This window comes from Hypomesus transpacificus, chromosome 10 (genome assembly GCF_021917145.1).
Source record: "Hypomesus transpacificus isolate Combined female chromosome 10, fHypTra1, whole genome shotgun sequence".
Taxonomy (NCBI): Eukaryota; Metazoa; Chordata; class Actinopteri; order Osmeriformes; family Osmeridae; genus Hypomesus; species Hypomesus transpacificus.
The window spans coordinates 7427437-7443418 of NC_061069.1; the positions used below are offsets into that span (position 1 = coordinate 7427437).

The 15982-nt window shown below is 44.9% G+C and overlaps 1 protein-coding gene across 2 annotated transcripts in view; it reads right to left on the minus strand.

Annotated features, from left to right (window-relative positions):
* Window positions 1-387: 387 nt before the first annotated feature.
* The window catches only part of LOC124472096 (collagen alpha-1(XI) chain-like), a 54972-nt gene continuing 39377 nt past the window's right edge, over window positions 388-15982 (minus strand). For both annotated transcript variants that reach the window (XM_047026689.1, XM_047026688.1), the window contains 26 exons: window positions 14325-14432; window positions 14067-14174; window positions 13509-13562; window positions 13204-13257; window positions 12068-12175; window positions 9881-9934; window positions 9681-9734; window positions 9543-9596; window positions 9375-9428; window positions 8399-8506; window positions 8223-8276; window positions 7881-7934; window positions 7497-7550; window positions 6171-6224; window positions 5631-5738; window positions 5457-5510; window positions 5297-5350; window positions 4596-4703; window positions 4432-4485; window positions 4303-4338; window positions 4140-4193; window positions 3758-4013; window positions 3516-3628; window positions 3335-3403; window positions 2908-3141; window positions 388-2328 (listed from right to left, as the gene is read on the minus strand). In XM_047026689.1, the coding sequence (XP_046882645.1) occupies window positions 2182-2328; window positions 2908-3141; window positions 3335-3403; window positions 3516-3628; window positions 3758-4013; window positions 4140-4193; window positions 4303-4338; window positions 4432-4485; window positions 4596-4703; window positions 5297-5350; window positions 5457-5510; window positions 5631-5738; window positions 6171-6224; window positions 7497-7550; window positions 7881-7934; window positions 8223-8276; window positions 8399-8506; window positions 9375-9428; window positions 9543-9596; window positions 9681-9734; window positions 9881-9934; window positions 12068-12175; window positions 13204-13257; window positions 13509-13562; window positions 14067-14174; window positions 14325-14432 (2259 nt within the window). In that variant the 3' untranslated portion in view covers window positions 388-2181. The remainder of the gene's footprint in view (window positions 2329-2907; window positions 3142-3334; window positions 3404-3515; window positions 3629-3757; window positions 4014-4139; window positions 4194-4302; window positions 4339-4431; window positions 4486-4595; window positions 4704-5296; window positions 5351-5456; window positions 5511-5630; window positions 5739-6170; window positions 6225-7496; window positions 7551-7880; window positions 7935-8222; window positions 8277-8398; window positions 8507-9374; window positions 9429-9542; window positions 9597-9680; window positions 9735-9880; window positions 9935-12067; window positions 12176-13203; window positions 13258-13508; window positions 13563-14066; window positions 14175-14324; window positions 14433-15982) is intronic.

Here is a 15982-nt window from a genome sequence, read left to right on the forward strand (position 1 = left end):
ATGGCTAGTTAACATAAGGTAATATCCCAAGATTTTATGTAAGATGCATCCGGAAAAACTATATACTGATCATAATCAGAATGATTTTACTACAAACATTATCAATTCATCACATGCAAGTTACTGTTTCTTGTGTGACTGAAACTATGAACAGGACTGTTGAGTATGAGCAGTGCTGTTCCCTTAGAAAACAATACTACTGTTCCCATGCATCCTCTGGTGACACAATGGAAGTCAACCTCAATGTAAATAATGTGGCGTAAACGTAACTTTGTGGCCACCCCTGATGTTTAGACAACCAGCTTCACTATCCTCACTGTCTGGGAGGTGGAATGGGATGGTAGCCAGGAAAGTGTATTTCGTAAGTGAATGCAAACTATTGCAATATGCATTTGGAAAGGTAGCACACATTTATTTCAGCCTTACATAGATTGTAAACACAGTTACACAGGTTAGAAAGCTCTTGTCTTGATGCTACTCCAGTCAGCCACACAGTGTGGATGCTAATTAAATGGAGATGTAGACAGACCATGATCCAAGTCACATCAGAGTCAGATGAAGAGAGAGAGAGCGAGAGAGGCTTGGAGAGATCAGACCACTTGTGGTTCAGCTCAGTTGTGACACATCATACTGTAGCAATAATCACACCAATCTGAAGGGAATGAGAGGATAAAGACCGAAGACAGGAACAATCACAGAGACACAGAATCACCAGGAAGTGGATTTCTGCACCAAAATAGGGAACAACACAGCCGTTCAGTCAAACATTGTTCTGAATCCAGTTTTAATATTTTGAATGAACTGTCCAAAGTACATTGAAAATGTTTCTTTATTCTTACAGAAAGGGCACCAAGGGGGTGTTTTGTGCATTCACCAAGGCACTGGACAAAAAAAGGTACACAAATACGTTTTTATCCTTTCCCTACCCAAATATATAAACTTAATTGTATAATCAAGATATATACAGGGCTTAATAGCCTAACATCTCAATATTTATCTAGAGCAATTGAGGTATACCATTGGGAGGAATAGAATCTATCTGGTAGAATAAGCTCATGAGTGTTGATATTGCATTGAAGCAATATTAAGACATCTTTACAAAACTACCCTTTATTTAATACTGGCTTTGATAATGGACACAAATAATATTAGATAAACTCTCAAATGACAAGGAGTAAACATAGTTTGAAAAGGTAGTTCTGTCCAGTTTTGTGACCTTTTTATTTTTTGAGGAAATGGAAAAGGATGAAGTGCTCATGATGGTCAATATTTACAAAAAGGGTCTCTTCATAATTACAAGTAAGGGGATTTTTTAAACCGAATTGTTGATATTAACACTGCATTCAAAAACAACTTGATATTACTTCGCAATTACTGTAGTTCTCAACAGACCTTTAAAACAAACAAATATATTTATTGCAAATTTATTTCTATAATGTTACCACACATTTATTCAAACCTTACCAGCTTGGTACACATGCAAGTTTTGAAAGTGGATTCAGAAAGAACAGTATTGTACAAAATAATAATAATAATTACAGTTGATCAAAATGCACTTTTGTAGCACCTTGGTGTTTTGTGTTCTGCACAAAAGCACCTCTGTGGTTTTATTTGGAGCAGCACCAGGAGCATTCAGACAGGGGGACTGGGGACAGGCTTGGTGAGGTGGGGGCTGGGGGCAGGCTGGGCGAGGTGGCTAGGAAGGCTGGGGGTCTGGAGTGTGAGGGTGGATAGGGATGGAGGGGGATTTGGATGAGAGTAGCAAGGGAGGGACGGGGGGTGGGGGGCGAGGGAGGGAAAGGGGCTGGGGGGTGAGGGGAGGGAAGGAGGAGGGGCTGGGGGTGAGAGGAGGGAGGGAGGGTGGGGGCTGGGGGGTAAGTGGAGTCCTCCCTCTGTTGCTGAAAGTGCGCCTCTGTCCGCCACGGCATCAAATGTCCTTTTTTTTCTCCTGATGTCACTCGGATTACAAGTTAAAGTCATGTGATTCTGGCCCTACAAGGGCGAGGAGTATTATCCCCTGGACAATGCTTACACGACAGGGCGTGGGACACCTTCTCCGTGCTCAAGCTGATCTTCTGGATAAAAATAAAACACAGGTTTGGCGCGAGGAGAGAAGGGGCGAGAGGATGGGGTGTCAGGTCTCGGTATGCGACCCTGTCCTTCAGCTGGGAGGGGGCTTGGTTAGCCCAGGAAACAGACTGGGCCGACCTCGAACCCCAACCTCTGGGCGGGATCCCCAAAGTCATTCAGCATCACATCAATGATGGGCACTTGGTCGATGCGTGGAGTGTTGATCTCCATCACGGTCTTGGAGTAGCCCTGCTTCAGCTGGTGTGTGTGTGTGTGTGTGTGTGTGTGTGTAAGTGGGAGCAGGGGGGTGGGGAGGAGAGATAGAGAGAGGTTTTAATACAATGCAAGTGAACACTGTTAAATCCGGAATCCCTGAGTCAACCATTCTCATTGTATCATCATGATGTATTCGCTGGACCAAATAGCGACCACACTATCGACCAAACTACTAGTGGTCTAACCGATCTAACACCCCAGCTGGGTCTAGGTTAGCACTGCTGGGTCTACATTTACATTTAGTCATTTAGCAGACGCTCTTATCCAGAGCGACTTACAGTAAGTACAGGGACATTTACCCTGAGGCAAGTAGGGTGAAGTGCCTTGCCAAAGGACACAACATAATTTTGCACAGCCGAGAATCGAACCGGTAACCTTCTGAGTAACTAGCCCGATTCCCTAACCGCTCAGCCACCTGACTCCTCTAGGTTACCACAGCTGGGTCTAGGTTAGTACTGCTGGGTCTAGGTTAACACTGCTGGGTCTAGGTTAGCACAGCTGAGTCTAGGTTAGCACTGCTGGGTCTAGGTTAGCACTACTGGGTCTAGGTTAGCACTGTACCGAGCAGCCGTCCGACAGGGTCTTGATGAAGGGGTTGTTGTCGTAGGACATCTCCTCGTCGTTGGAGCCCAGGAAGCGCAGCGCCTTGTCATAGTTGTCTGCCTTGGCATCGTACCAGGCCACTGACTGGTGGCAGATGTAGGTGAAGTTTTGCCTGGCAGAGGAGCTCAGCAGCTTGAGGAAAGTCATCTGGACAGAGTTGATGGAGTTCTCCTCCACATCCACGTAGTTCAACTGGTGGAGAGAGATTAAAATAGATATGGGGATGAAGGGATAGGGGCGGGCTTCGGTACGGCACTAACGACACGCTTGGTACAGAATCCAATCTGTGGGAAGTTGCTATGTGTTTGCTTGTATTTGTTTGTTCTATGAAAAGGATCTTGCTGTGGAAATAAGACATTGAGAGTGGATGTGTTGGTCTACTTACGATTTTACCACGTTTAAATTCACTGAACCATGAACCTGGAGTCTCCTTTGGCCAGTTGGATATTCTAACCTGTAACCAGAGTCAATTTCCTTAACCTGACGTAATATGACCTGATGTCATATTTGTGATTTTGGATGTAGTTGTATAAATGGTTTTATAGTGAATAACTTCAGTTACTTACACCAACAGACCTGCTATCAGGGTAGATACAGGTCTCTCCTCCTCCGGTAAAGTTACAGAAGACCTTGAAGGAGTCTCCTGTGCAGCCCTGGTTGGGATCAATCCAGTATTCACCTGAGGATTACACACACAAAAGAAACATAAGTTGTTTAAAAAACCCAACCTGCATCGGGGCTCTGTGGCCCAGTGTCATAACAGACATTTTGTCTAACTAAGGTCTGTTGTTTGAACTCCATCGCCCACCGTCAGGGAAGTCGGGCTGGCTCAGGTGGAGGTCGTTGCAGGTTCTGGCGGGGTTGTCCTGGGTGCCCATGGGGAACTTCATACGCTCGATGTCCTGCTTCAGGTTGTTGAGGGAACCGAAGACATCCTCCATACCCGTCATGGCATCCATGCCATAATCAGCCACGGGCTCGTCTCCCTGCTCGTCCGCCTGCCGTCTGGTCTTCCTGGCAGCCTGCTGGATGGGCAGCGGCTGGATGAAGTCACCAGGGGGGCCCTGAGTCACAGAGGCGAGAGGTCAATGAGACTGGGAATCGAAATCCATCAGTGGGGCTGTAGCTATCCGATGTGTGCTTTTCCAGTCAAATCTGTGCTGTAGAAGGAGAAGGAGACTTTCGCTTACAGGAGGACCAGGAGGTCCAATCAGTCCGGTGTCTCCCTTCTGACCGACGGTACCCTAGAAGGTTCGAAACACAGGAAGCCGTGAGGGACACAGCGAAGACACACACCACACATGCAGGCAGATAGGGATCACATGTGATAACAAAGAGAATATGTGAACTTACAGATGATCCCTTGGAGCCCTTGGATCCTTGAGGGCCCTGGTTGAGGAGGAGACAGACAGGAAATAAAGTGAGCTATGGTATTGATACTGATGCTGAACGGATGCATGTAGATTAAAGAGTTGATCTTACAGGGATTCCAGGAGGACCAGGGGGGCCGAGAGGACCACCAGAACCACCGACACCCTGAGAACAAACAGTAGATGAAACAGTAGATCCAGCCAATAAAAACACTAGTCACAGGCAGGATTGACATGTTCTAAACCAATAGCATAGACCAGTTTGTGTGTACTTACAGCATCACCCTTGCCTCCGCCAGTGCCCTGTGGTCCGGGCAGACCTCGGTCTCCTTTCTCGCCATGCTCCCCAGGGGGTCCGATCAGACCAATCAGACCAGGATGACCCTAAGGTGGGGGACAAAAAGACGGATAAACAATTAATTTCGGTCGATCATGGAAATCACACGACCATCTTTAAAATACTTGAAGCTGTAACTGGGATTTTGAGTCATTTCCGGGATTTGGGTATCTTCTAAAACTTCTATCTGCATGTGCATCTTCTCAGAGCTAATCTAATAATGCATGTTGTGAAGCGTACTGTTATACAAAGGAGAGTCGATACAGGAACCACCAGCAGGTTTATGAACAGTCCCTGGCAACAAGGCTGGACTAGTCTTTGATCTCCCAGTAAATAATTGTTAGTGGCTGTCATATTTTACTAGGGTGATCTGTCACAGCACCTGCTACACATAGTAATGGCCTTCCGTTTTCTCTTTGGACTACTGCAGGCTGGAAATAATCCAATGACCATAACAAATATAATATTATTATGTATACATATTAAATGACACAGTTAAATCCGTTTGGGCACTATTGTGCGATGAACAAAACTTCCTAATAAAGAGTGAGAGATAAAGAGAGTGAGGAAGCATATATGCATATGTACAGAATACAGGACATTTTACAGTAAAGCATTTGAATAAAAAAACTTCCTGTACCTTCTCTCCCTTTGAACCAGGGTCTCCCTTCAAACCAGGAAGTCCAGGAGGTCCCTAGACAGAAACAAAAACAAGTTGTCAACTAAAATGCTTCTGAATATCAATGATGCTCTGACTGGTCATTTGGTCAAAAGATAGAGAGAGAGCTCCTTTCTCCTACCATTGGTCCAGGGGGGCCGTCACGTCCAGCCGCACCAGGAAGTCCTTGTTCACCCTAAAAAATACACAGTAAATCCCATTAGTTAATCACAGTTGTATTTTGCTGTACAGATAAGTGTTTTAAACACAATCAGGATTCTGATCATGAAACTTTGGTCCACTTAGTTCAACTCACAACAGGGCCAGGTATTCCACGAAGCCCATCAGGTCCAGGCTTTCCTGAAGGTCCCTGGGGTCCGACAGGTCCAGTCTTACCAGTAGGGCCCTCAGCTCCTCCCTCACCCTACAATCACACCACATTAACAACTAATAGTCACACAGAGCATACCAGAAAATGTATTAAATCGAATGAATTCCCCTCATAGAGAACATGTTAAAAAGAGATCCGCACTGCATGGACCGATTTGTTTCTGAATCTCATCCGTTTGTCTATGAGAAGGGAGAGGCAGCTGTTAAGCGCATATCGAAGATCTATAGATTTCATGTCAGTTTCGTTGACAGAAACTGAAGATTAAGCCTTTCTGACGTCCAATTAGGCCTTTGCTTTGACAATCCAAGATCTAAGAGAGGCTTCGTCTGTCTCTGTCAAATCAGCTCTAATCCTCGACTCCCTTTTGAATGGATAGGCATGCGTGTGTTTGAAAAGGTGCAGTGAAGCATGCATGGGGAATAGAGATGGAGCAGTCACAGTATTAGAAAACAGACATTGCCTCACCTTGGAACCCTTCTCTCCTTGTCTGCCCTCAGTACCAGCTTGGCCAACGGGTCCCTGAGAAAAGACATGGAGGTCATGTGATTACCTTGACTATTGATCTGATGAAAAAGCTGAAGGAAGCTGAATGGATGTCAGGGTGTTACTCAAGCATACTGTACAAACAACATTTATCTGCCTCCGACTAGCACTGAAGTCCTGTTGACCTGGTGATGGTCCTCTGACGAAGAGCGGGTCCCACAGGGGCAGCCCAACACCAATGTGAGTAAATGGGACCTACATTCCTAACACACTGCACGGTAGCTAAAACCCACCAGATAGGCTGAATAAAATGGCCTCTGGCGAAAGACATAAAAGCACCATTTTGTCACTTGGGACCATCATCTAATGGACCAAACAAAAGAAACTAGTCTTGAATGTGGCTTCTGTTCATCAAAGTGACCATGTGTGTGGCACCTCACCATGCTTTATTAACACACAGACCAAAGTCAATTTAGAACAGAGACTGACTTGACTGGCTAGGTAATTGCCCTGATGAGATATTAACTCAAATATCCCGTCAATAAAATAATTTTAAGAGGACATGAACGTATATTCTAATTTGTTCAGTAGCCTGTGCCACCAGTGCAGAATTAACCTACCGTTAAAAATGCTTGTCAGGCAGAAAGATTCCCTCAAATGCATCCAACCCATAAATGCCTAATTTCTGCAGTCAGAGCACAGAATGGCCTCAGACATGCAAGATTAATAAGTCTAATGCTTTAGAGCATTCTAAGCTACGGGCAATCAGAGAGCTATACCACTCCTGCTCTTGGAGTTGGTACCTTTCAGAAATTTTACATCTACTGAGTCAACATGACGGAAAGTAAAGACTGCAGCTTTTGAACAGTCTGTGCTCCACACGTACTGGCCAACTCTGAGTCAGAGGAATGAGTCAAACCTATGAGTGGAAATGTGACTTCATTGGTGCACACGTATTTACTTATGTGCTTATGTAGAACTGACATTTTCATATCAAAGAATGCAAATAGACTGAATGAATGAAGTGAATTTCAAGGTGGAGGCTTCATTACTGATGTTGTCCAACATTTTCATTGTACTGTGGGTTTAGTCATGTATTGCTTGCCATAAAATGTAATTTGCTGCAAGTGAAGAAGGTCATAAATATGTTATATTGGTAGGACAAAAGAATCCGATTTGGTTTGATTCGTCAAGACTAGTGCATGGTGCCACAGCTTAAAGTGACACATCTAAATAAAACCAAATGCAACAAGTGTAATAACAGAGACAAATCCTCTATGATTTAATTTCTTTGTGTACTGTACTCACCCTCTTTCCAGGAGGACCAGGTGGGCCGGCCTCTCCAGAAGGACCAGATGGGCCCTACAGAGGAAGAGGTGGAGGCACACAAAGCCATGATTATCTAACATGGCTACAAACACATAAAGGCCATTCTCTCTTTAAACATTGTATTCTACTCATCTTTGTTCATTAACCGTAGCTACTACTGAATATTAAAGACAGTGATTATGCTCAACACCAAACACAAGCCGTGCATATATACATGCATGTATAAACGATGACCAACTGTTGTATGTACAGTATAACGCCTTCACAGTATGTGTGGGTGGAAAGAGATTGGTGACATTTTTCCATCTGTTTACGCATGAATCTAGTCATACATTCATAGACTGTGATTAAGAGTGAACTCACCGGCTGTCCAGCCTCCCCGTCATCTCCTTTGTCTCCTGCCAAGCCGTCCACACCCTGACAGAACACAACACATGCAAACACAAGGTCACAGCATCCCTCTGATTCACCTGGAAACACTTCTACTGGTGGGAAGTCTCAAACATATTACTGATGATGGGAGGCCTGGAACCTTTCATTCCAGACAATACAGAATTCATCCACCTTCTCAGCGCCGATCCTCACATATTCATGAATGCATTTGATACTGCCTCCAAGACAGATTGCAATACAGTACATCCACACAGAGCTACAGCTCTGCAGATTTATTCAAGGATTAAAGATACATTCTCAAGCAGCACTTACACCGACACCTGGCTCTCCAGGGGGACCTGGGTCTCCAGGGAAGCCGACTGGTCCCTGCAGAGGAAAACAACACATGTTCAAATCCCATCTTGACACCGAGTAGAATCCAGCGTTAAAACAAGTGGCACTACTCATAGTGGAATCAGGTGAGTTTCTGTCGAGGGGTTCTGACATACAGGGTTGCCTTTGGGGCCATCGTCTCCAGGGGGTCCGCGGGCCCCAGCGGGTCCTGCAGCTCCTGGTGGGCCTGACTCTCCCTTCTCCCCTGTCTCTCCTCGTGGGCCCTGGAGACAGACAACACAGCTGTTATCACGCTGGCATCAGACCTGCCACAACACTGTCAACATCACACTGGGATCGGAGCATTCACAGCTATGACAACGGATCTGGAACTACAGTTTCTTCTGACTGTGCTCAATGTGTGGCTTTGTGTTTTTGAGCTAATGTTTTTGGCACACATTAACAGCTTTGGAAATAACTGAATTAAATGTGGTCACAAAAAAGTAGTATGATTAAAGTAAACATCAGTCATCATGTTGTCTTTATTGCCAAATGTACCACAGAAAAAACCCTTCCTAATCAGTCTAATAAACAGGCTTTTGGAAAGAACATGATGTAAATATTAATACAGTTTCAGTGGGAAAGTGGAACATCATAACACAACAGCTTAGCCATTGAAGGAGCAGGTGAGCATTTGTGGCTCAATCAAAATGTCTAACATTATATTCAACGGTCCCCCTTAAAAAGGAGCACTCTTGGTTTGATAAACAGATTCAAACTGAATCTGTCCAAAGATAACTGCTCTAATTATCTCTCAGAGTCTCCAGACTGCAGGCTGGACTGTGGATCATCCAAGATATGATGGGGCACGGTCAGGGGTAAACATCCCTACTGCTAAAAGTGACAAATGGCAAACAAACCTCCGCACTAACTGCACACTCAAATGTACGACCACAATAGGAAGTCCCATTTACATGAAGCAGAGCGATGCGTTGTTGGATATGAACACCCCCGCAAATAAGCCTCACAAAACATACCTACATGAACACTTTGTCATCTTGGTCATCTGTTTTCACACTGCTAAAACCCAACCTACACTAATGCAACCAAACTAAAACTGAAATATGTGTAGTGCCAGATGGATGTACTTACTCCAGTACCAGACTCTCCAGGTGGTCCAGGATTGCCAGCCTCACCAGTCTCACCCTACAGAAACACACAAACATCAGCACGCTGAAGACCAGACCAAGTTCTCCAGTGGCCCCCAACAAACCAACAGTGTAACAGGACAGACAGAAAGGACAGTTGGTTCATTCTTACCTTTTCTCCATTGCCTCCCTGGGAGCCTATTCCACCAGGAGGTCCAGGTGCACCCTGCAGAGAAGACAAGCCTCTCAGTTATCTACCTCTCCATGGAACACACATGCCATTATGGCCTGCCATTATAGTGACACTTACATCAGCTCCACTAGAGCCCTGAGGACCTCTGGGGCCAGGAGGACCAGGTGGACCCTGCCGACAGAGAAGAGAGCAGTGAGACCGAGATCAAGGAAATCTGCAGCTTCTCTATGACTCGTCCGGAGGTGGAATATTAGTGTAAGGAGTGTAAGGTGAACAGGAACGGTGTTAGGTGATTAAGTATAAATAAGTTGGCTTACCATTGGACCGACATCACCGTTCTCTCCCTTCTCACCTGGGGGTCCAGGCAGTCCCTGGTGGAGAGAGAATCAGCTCTTCAGTATTCATCAACAAAATTATTTCCATTGAAAAAAAAGCTACTAAAAAGCCTGCTAATGAGGATGTGCTGTGAATGGAGAGTGGGGGTCCTGAAAGCACGATAGCGCTGAAAGCATTAGTAGACCCAAATACTTCTAGGTAAAAACACACAATTAGTCAAAGTGAACTGGTAGATAATTAAGGGTTTGCTACAGGAGGCCTGGGCGGGAGTAAATCACTGACTGTGCTCCATCCATCATTGTCAAAAGCAAATGGAAAATAAGGGGCGTATCTCAGCTGGGACAGAGAGTTGTGTTCTTGTGATGAAATGATGTGTGGCTAAAGTAGTCTGTGTACTACTGTGGTGATGGGCGTGTCTCTCCAGCTTGATTGACAATGTACCTGTGAGAATGAGGTATGTTCTCTGAGTTAATATCCCCTGGAATAATTGCTGTTATTGTCTGTGTTATGGGTACTCTGTTGATCCAGGGAGTGGAGCATGCCTGATCGATAATTGGGCATGTGCAGCTGTAATAAGAAGTTACCATAAAACAAAACTGACAGGAGTATCAGTCACTGGGATAATCCATAAGGTCTTTTAAACCATTGTCTTGATTTATGTCTGCTGGACAGAAGGCTAATTTAGAGACTGAAACATCAGTTACAGTCATAGTATGTAGTATATAATGTGTAGGATATGACACACACACACACACTCAGGTTTGTTTTACAATCCTAGTGAGGACCAACATTTCACTTTCATTCAAAATGGTGTGAACCCCAACCCCTAACCCTTTAAGTCATTGTAACACTAATTGTACTATTTGTACCCCAAACCCCTCAAACATAACACTTGAAGTTGTGGAACCCCAAAAACATCTCCATAAGGTGATTTATTTTGTGTTTACAATCCTTGTGAGGACTAAATTATGAACATATATTTACTTAGATGTTGGCATTTACTTACACTTCCAGCATTGTACATTAAATATGATGACATTCCATGAGCAATCGGGTCTGATATTTACTTTCTGCTGTCCCTGAAAACCTCAATATGAGGCATACATCCGGTTGGGTGGAATTTTTATATTACACTGTAATCACTACAACCTTTGAAGTGATCAAGTCAGTCAAAAAAAGCATTACTGCAACAGATAATTGGACTGAAAGGCTGAGCTCACAGTGTCTGCTGCCATGTATTGAAAGGACAGCTTAGCCAAACATAATTAAAACAGTTCAGATGAAGTGCATTTGCCCAATTTAAAGCCAATTCCACTAAATAACATTATCTGGTCTCATTGAACTGATGAGACTCACTCAAATTTCCTCCTTACTCAGTCTTGGATAATTGACCGTCATGCTGAATAGTGGTGTTTTACTTTTTTCTCTTTCACTATGTTTAAATCTAGATTGATCTACAATCATAACCAGTGGGACTCTTAACAGGTGCTCTTAAATATTATCATTAATCAAAGTAATTATCTAAAAAGATCTTAGAGAGATAAATGTGCCTCAACTGGGAAAACAGAGTTTACCTAGACTACATGGACCTCTGACAGGTAATCATTAATTCAAGTGAACTGGCCCTCCAAGACTGGTCATGGTCCTGGTCCAAACTGGTCCTACAGTTTATTTCCGTCTCTCCTGGCTGTCTGTGCTGATGGTCTTTATCTGTTAGGCTGCATGCTCCTGAACACCTGATGAGGTCTGCCATGGCAGCTGAGATCATGTCTAGATCTGGGAAAGCCCTAGGTGAGGTATGATCATGATCAAAGATGACTGGAAACCAAGGATGGGTTTTCTTCCATTCGTAAAAGAGGGAAAAATGCCAGAAACCAATGTAGATGGATTTCCTGCATTTCCTGCTTTGGTCGAGTAGAGGGTAAAGGAGTAGAGTGCGTGAGGGATTTATTTTATAGCTTTGGGATAAATCAGATCAACAATGAAGCTGGGTTGGCATCCATGAAACATGTGAATGATTCAGTTTGAGTCTAATCCAAATGATGCTGGACAGATCAAATGTAGCACAGCAGTGTTCTGGGGTGTAACGGTTTTCCATACTGTAGGTGAGTGGTTGTGTGTATCAGTCTGTCTGACTGGGCGCACAGTGAACATTGCCTTTAACTCACCTGCAGTCCGATAGGTCCAGGTAGGCCAGGGAATCCTCGGGAGCCTTCATCTCCCTTCTGGCCAAACATGCCCTGCTGTCCCCTGGGTCCTGCCTCACCATCACTGCCCTGTGTTGAAGAGGTCAGAGGTCACACACACAGGTCACAAACACCACTGCATTCCAGTAGCCCTCCACTGACTTCCTCAGTAAGGCCAGTGAGGGGTATCATTCTGTAGCCCGAGGCCTGATGGAGAGGGAGCTTGAGAAATTTGCTGAAGTAATCTCTCCCTGAGAAGCAGAGGTGCAGCACTGGGAAGTGATGGAAAGAGGAATGGAGAGATGTAGGCTGCAGGGAGTTTGAAGTGCTGACAAATAGGGGGTTCTCAGTTCAAACGCATGGCACATGTCAGCACTTGAAAGTGCTCCAGGGTTGTCAAGTTGTGCCCTGGGATCGTTCTGATACCAGGGAGTTTGGAGGGCAGGTAAAGTTTTGGGTGAGGATAAATCGCATGTAAGAATTTGAATATATTCAGAGATCTAAAATCAAATGAAAACATATCCAGGCTTGAGGGATTATGTAAAGTTGTTGTTTTTTTTACAGAAAAACACCCTCCATGGTTCCACTTTAACAACAAAGTCAGAATCTAAAAGCCCTTTGCCTTCAAGGACCATGTTGTGCTTTTCTTATAGCTCAACAAAAGAGTGATTTCCACTCCTCTCTACAGGTTCCACAGATACTGGAGTTGTTTTGGCTACATTACCAAACAAAGGCAATAAAGACAGAAGGCACATATGCTAACAGCTTGCTTTAGTGATGTGTTATAGTCAGCCTATGTGCGCCATCTAGCAGTAACCATGTCTCCTACTAGGCAGGTCAGAACTTGATTGGAGCCCTGCAGATGGTGAAACAGAGCCCTGCCAGAGCAACTAGTCCCAGAGCCCTGCTAGCACGGAGCAGGGATATGGCCTCAGGCCATGAGAAATTCCATAGACTGTGGATCGAGGTCTGAACTTTGTGCAGGTGCTGAGGAGAGCATGTTCTTTTGTCCTGAGCTGCTTAATACTGTGGTACGTCAGCTCTGTGTGTCAAAGCCACAATGGTATGACTTTAAGCTTAAGGGCACAAAGTGCCCAAAGATTGGAAGTGAGACTCACGGCTGGACCTGGAGCTCCGACCACACCCTGGATCCCAGCAGGACCGGGAGGACCCTGAAGAAGGACAGACGGACGACAAGGACACAGTCAGCAGGGACAAACAGACACACCGTCCGCAATGAAAACAGGATGCTACTCGCAAACAGACAGTATATGCTGATGAGAACCACAGACACCATGTCAGAGCAGGGGCTGAATGCTGTTCTTTCCTGGGGGGAACAGTTCTTATACTGTTTATGAATGTAAGATTGTAAATGTAAGAGGAATGTGGAAGAGTAGTCGAAGGAAAGAAGACATGGACTCACTTGTTCCCCCTTGTCGGCCTTGCTTCCTTTTTGTCCTGGTTCACCCACTTCTCCCTGGAAAACAAGTCAAACCATCATGTCACATCTCTTTCATCTTCCAAAAAGTCTCTCCGCCTTGTTCAGTCTAGTCTCATCTTCTACAAATGTCACCTTTCCCCTGATTGCGTGGTAAATATTATTCCAGAGATTTTAATTTAATTGGCCAACAAAAAACCTTGCGAGGGTGTTTGCAATTAATTGATTACTTGGCTCTTAGTTCCCACAACTGGCACTCTCATTGACAAAGGGAGGTGCTAGAGGACGTGACAGGGATGTCTGATGGTCACCACTCCACAATAGTGTATTAGCTTTAGACATCCAGTCGGCCTGAAGATAACTTATCTGAACTTGTCTGTGTCTTCCTGGTGTGCATATTGGTGTCCTGTCTTCATGGGTTTAAAACTAGGAGTTTTAAACTACATTTTTCCAAAACAAATTCTTATGTTTACACTTATGGTTTAAAAATTCACATGCAATGTATTTTAGAACAGGTTACAGGAACAGAAGTGGTTAACGCACCTTGTCACCATCCTCTCCCGGCGGGCCCTGGGGTCCGGCAGGACCAGGAAGACCAACCGGACCCTGGATGCCGTCGCGACCTGCCGGGCCCATAGGACCTTTCTCTCCCTGGGTTTAATCACATGACAAACACTGGCTGTCAGCACACCACTTTTTACAGTATCCTTACATGTCAAGCTCAGTGAGATTGTGTGTGAGCATATGTGTGTGTACTGTATGTGAAGTGTACTCAGGAGGAGTGTGTGTGTGTGTTCTCACCGGGCCTCCCTTCTCTCCTGCAGGGCCAGGGGGTCCCTGAGGACCGTTGCGTCCAGTCAGACCAATGGGACCACCAGGGCCGGCTGCACCTCTCTCTCCTGGAGACCCCTGTCATACCCCAACACACCACCCCATTAGACTCAATCTTATAACACCTTCACTGAGAACTTCCCTTCCTTTATCCGATCTGTTCAAATTTCAAAGCCCGACCTCGTGAAGGACTCTTACAATCACCATTCATACTCTCATATGTAGGCCAGCTAGCCTGTGCTTTATATATGGGGACAGAATGAAAACATCTGTCAAGCACGGTCCATTAAAGACACGTTTTCATTCTCTGAAGGTCTACCATGAAAGAAACAGCACTCAGCTGCTCTGAGCCTGCATTCAGAGGGTCACTCAATTGAAACTAAGAGCTTTTACAAACACTCATTGGGACCTTGTGCATTATCCCCAAATACTGAACCAAACAATGACGGAGTGAGGATGGGTTTGCCAAAGCAAAACAATTCTGCTATCAATGAGCACCTCTGGATCAACTCTAAGAGTCATGGTGATCATGAAGGTACTACATGTAAGGCAGAAAAATACACACACCTGCACATACATGCAGCCATGCACACACATACACGCACACACACACTTCCACTACACACAAACACAACACACATACACAAAATACACACACATAGTGATTCAGCTGAACATTTGAGCAGCCACCTGGCACCCTGGGGCCTGGTGTGTTTCATGGTAAACATCTCCTGACACTCAGCCAGCCCCTGACTAAACACTCACAAACTTTCCGACAACAACTATAGGCAACACATACTCCTCTAAGCTGCTCAACTTGACTCATTCTCTGGCAGGAAATCGATTGAGGAGAATAGCAGATAGCTGGTGTGCGTGGGCACGACACCGAGTCAGACCTCGCTCTTTTCAAGGGGCTTTTCTAAAATCATGCTCTACAAAACAGTCACGTGTTCTCAGTGAATACCCTACTTCGAAACCAATCTCTCCCACTTCAGACAACTATCTCCCATAGCACTGGGATGAGGTACTGAGGCAACATTCTCGATATTATGCATTCCGTGCACTCCGTGTCTGTCCTCCCTGGTCTAATCTAGTACTGCTCTGTCACTGCCGAGGCACAGCAATTAAAGGGAGCTTGTGTTTATCGCCTGAATAAAATGTCAGACAGTTCAAAGCTGCCTGTCAGTCAAACTTAAACAGATTCATGCATTCCCTGCAACTCTGCAGCTTTGTCACAACAGGCACCAATGGGTGAGATTTCAAGCTCAAAATTTTAGAGACAAATGCTTCATTGTTAAAAATCCTTGTGCCCTTACTATAAACTCTCCCCCTAAAGAAAGAAATAAGGATTTCCTGTGCTTAGAGGCCCCAGAGGTGATATTGAAAGGCTGGTCCACAATGTAAAAAAAGAGCTCTAGACTGCAGCAGTCGATACATTTGTCCTGACTGAAATCATTCGAAGGCTCTTGACTTTTGCCCATCTGAAACACAAAAACATTATTTCAAGACCACCACCTGCTTGGGTTCAGTTTTTAAGAACCACGATAGTGGTTGTCTCTCTCAGAACAATTGTTTTTTCTTCTGTTCCTGTGGAGGAAAGTGGGGAGGTGGCCATGGTTACAGGGTAC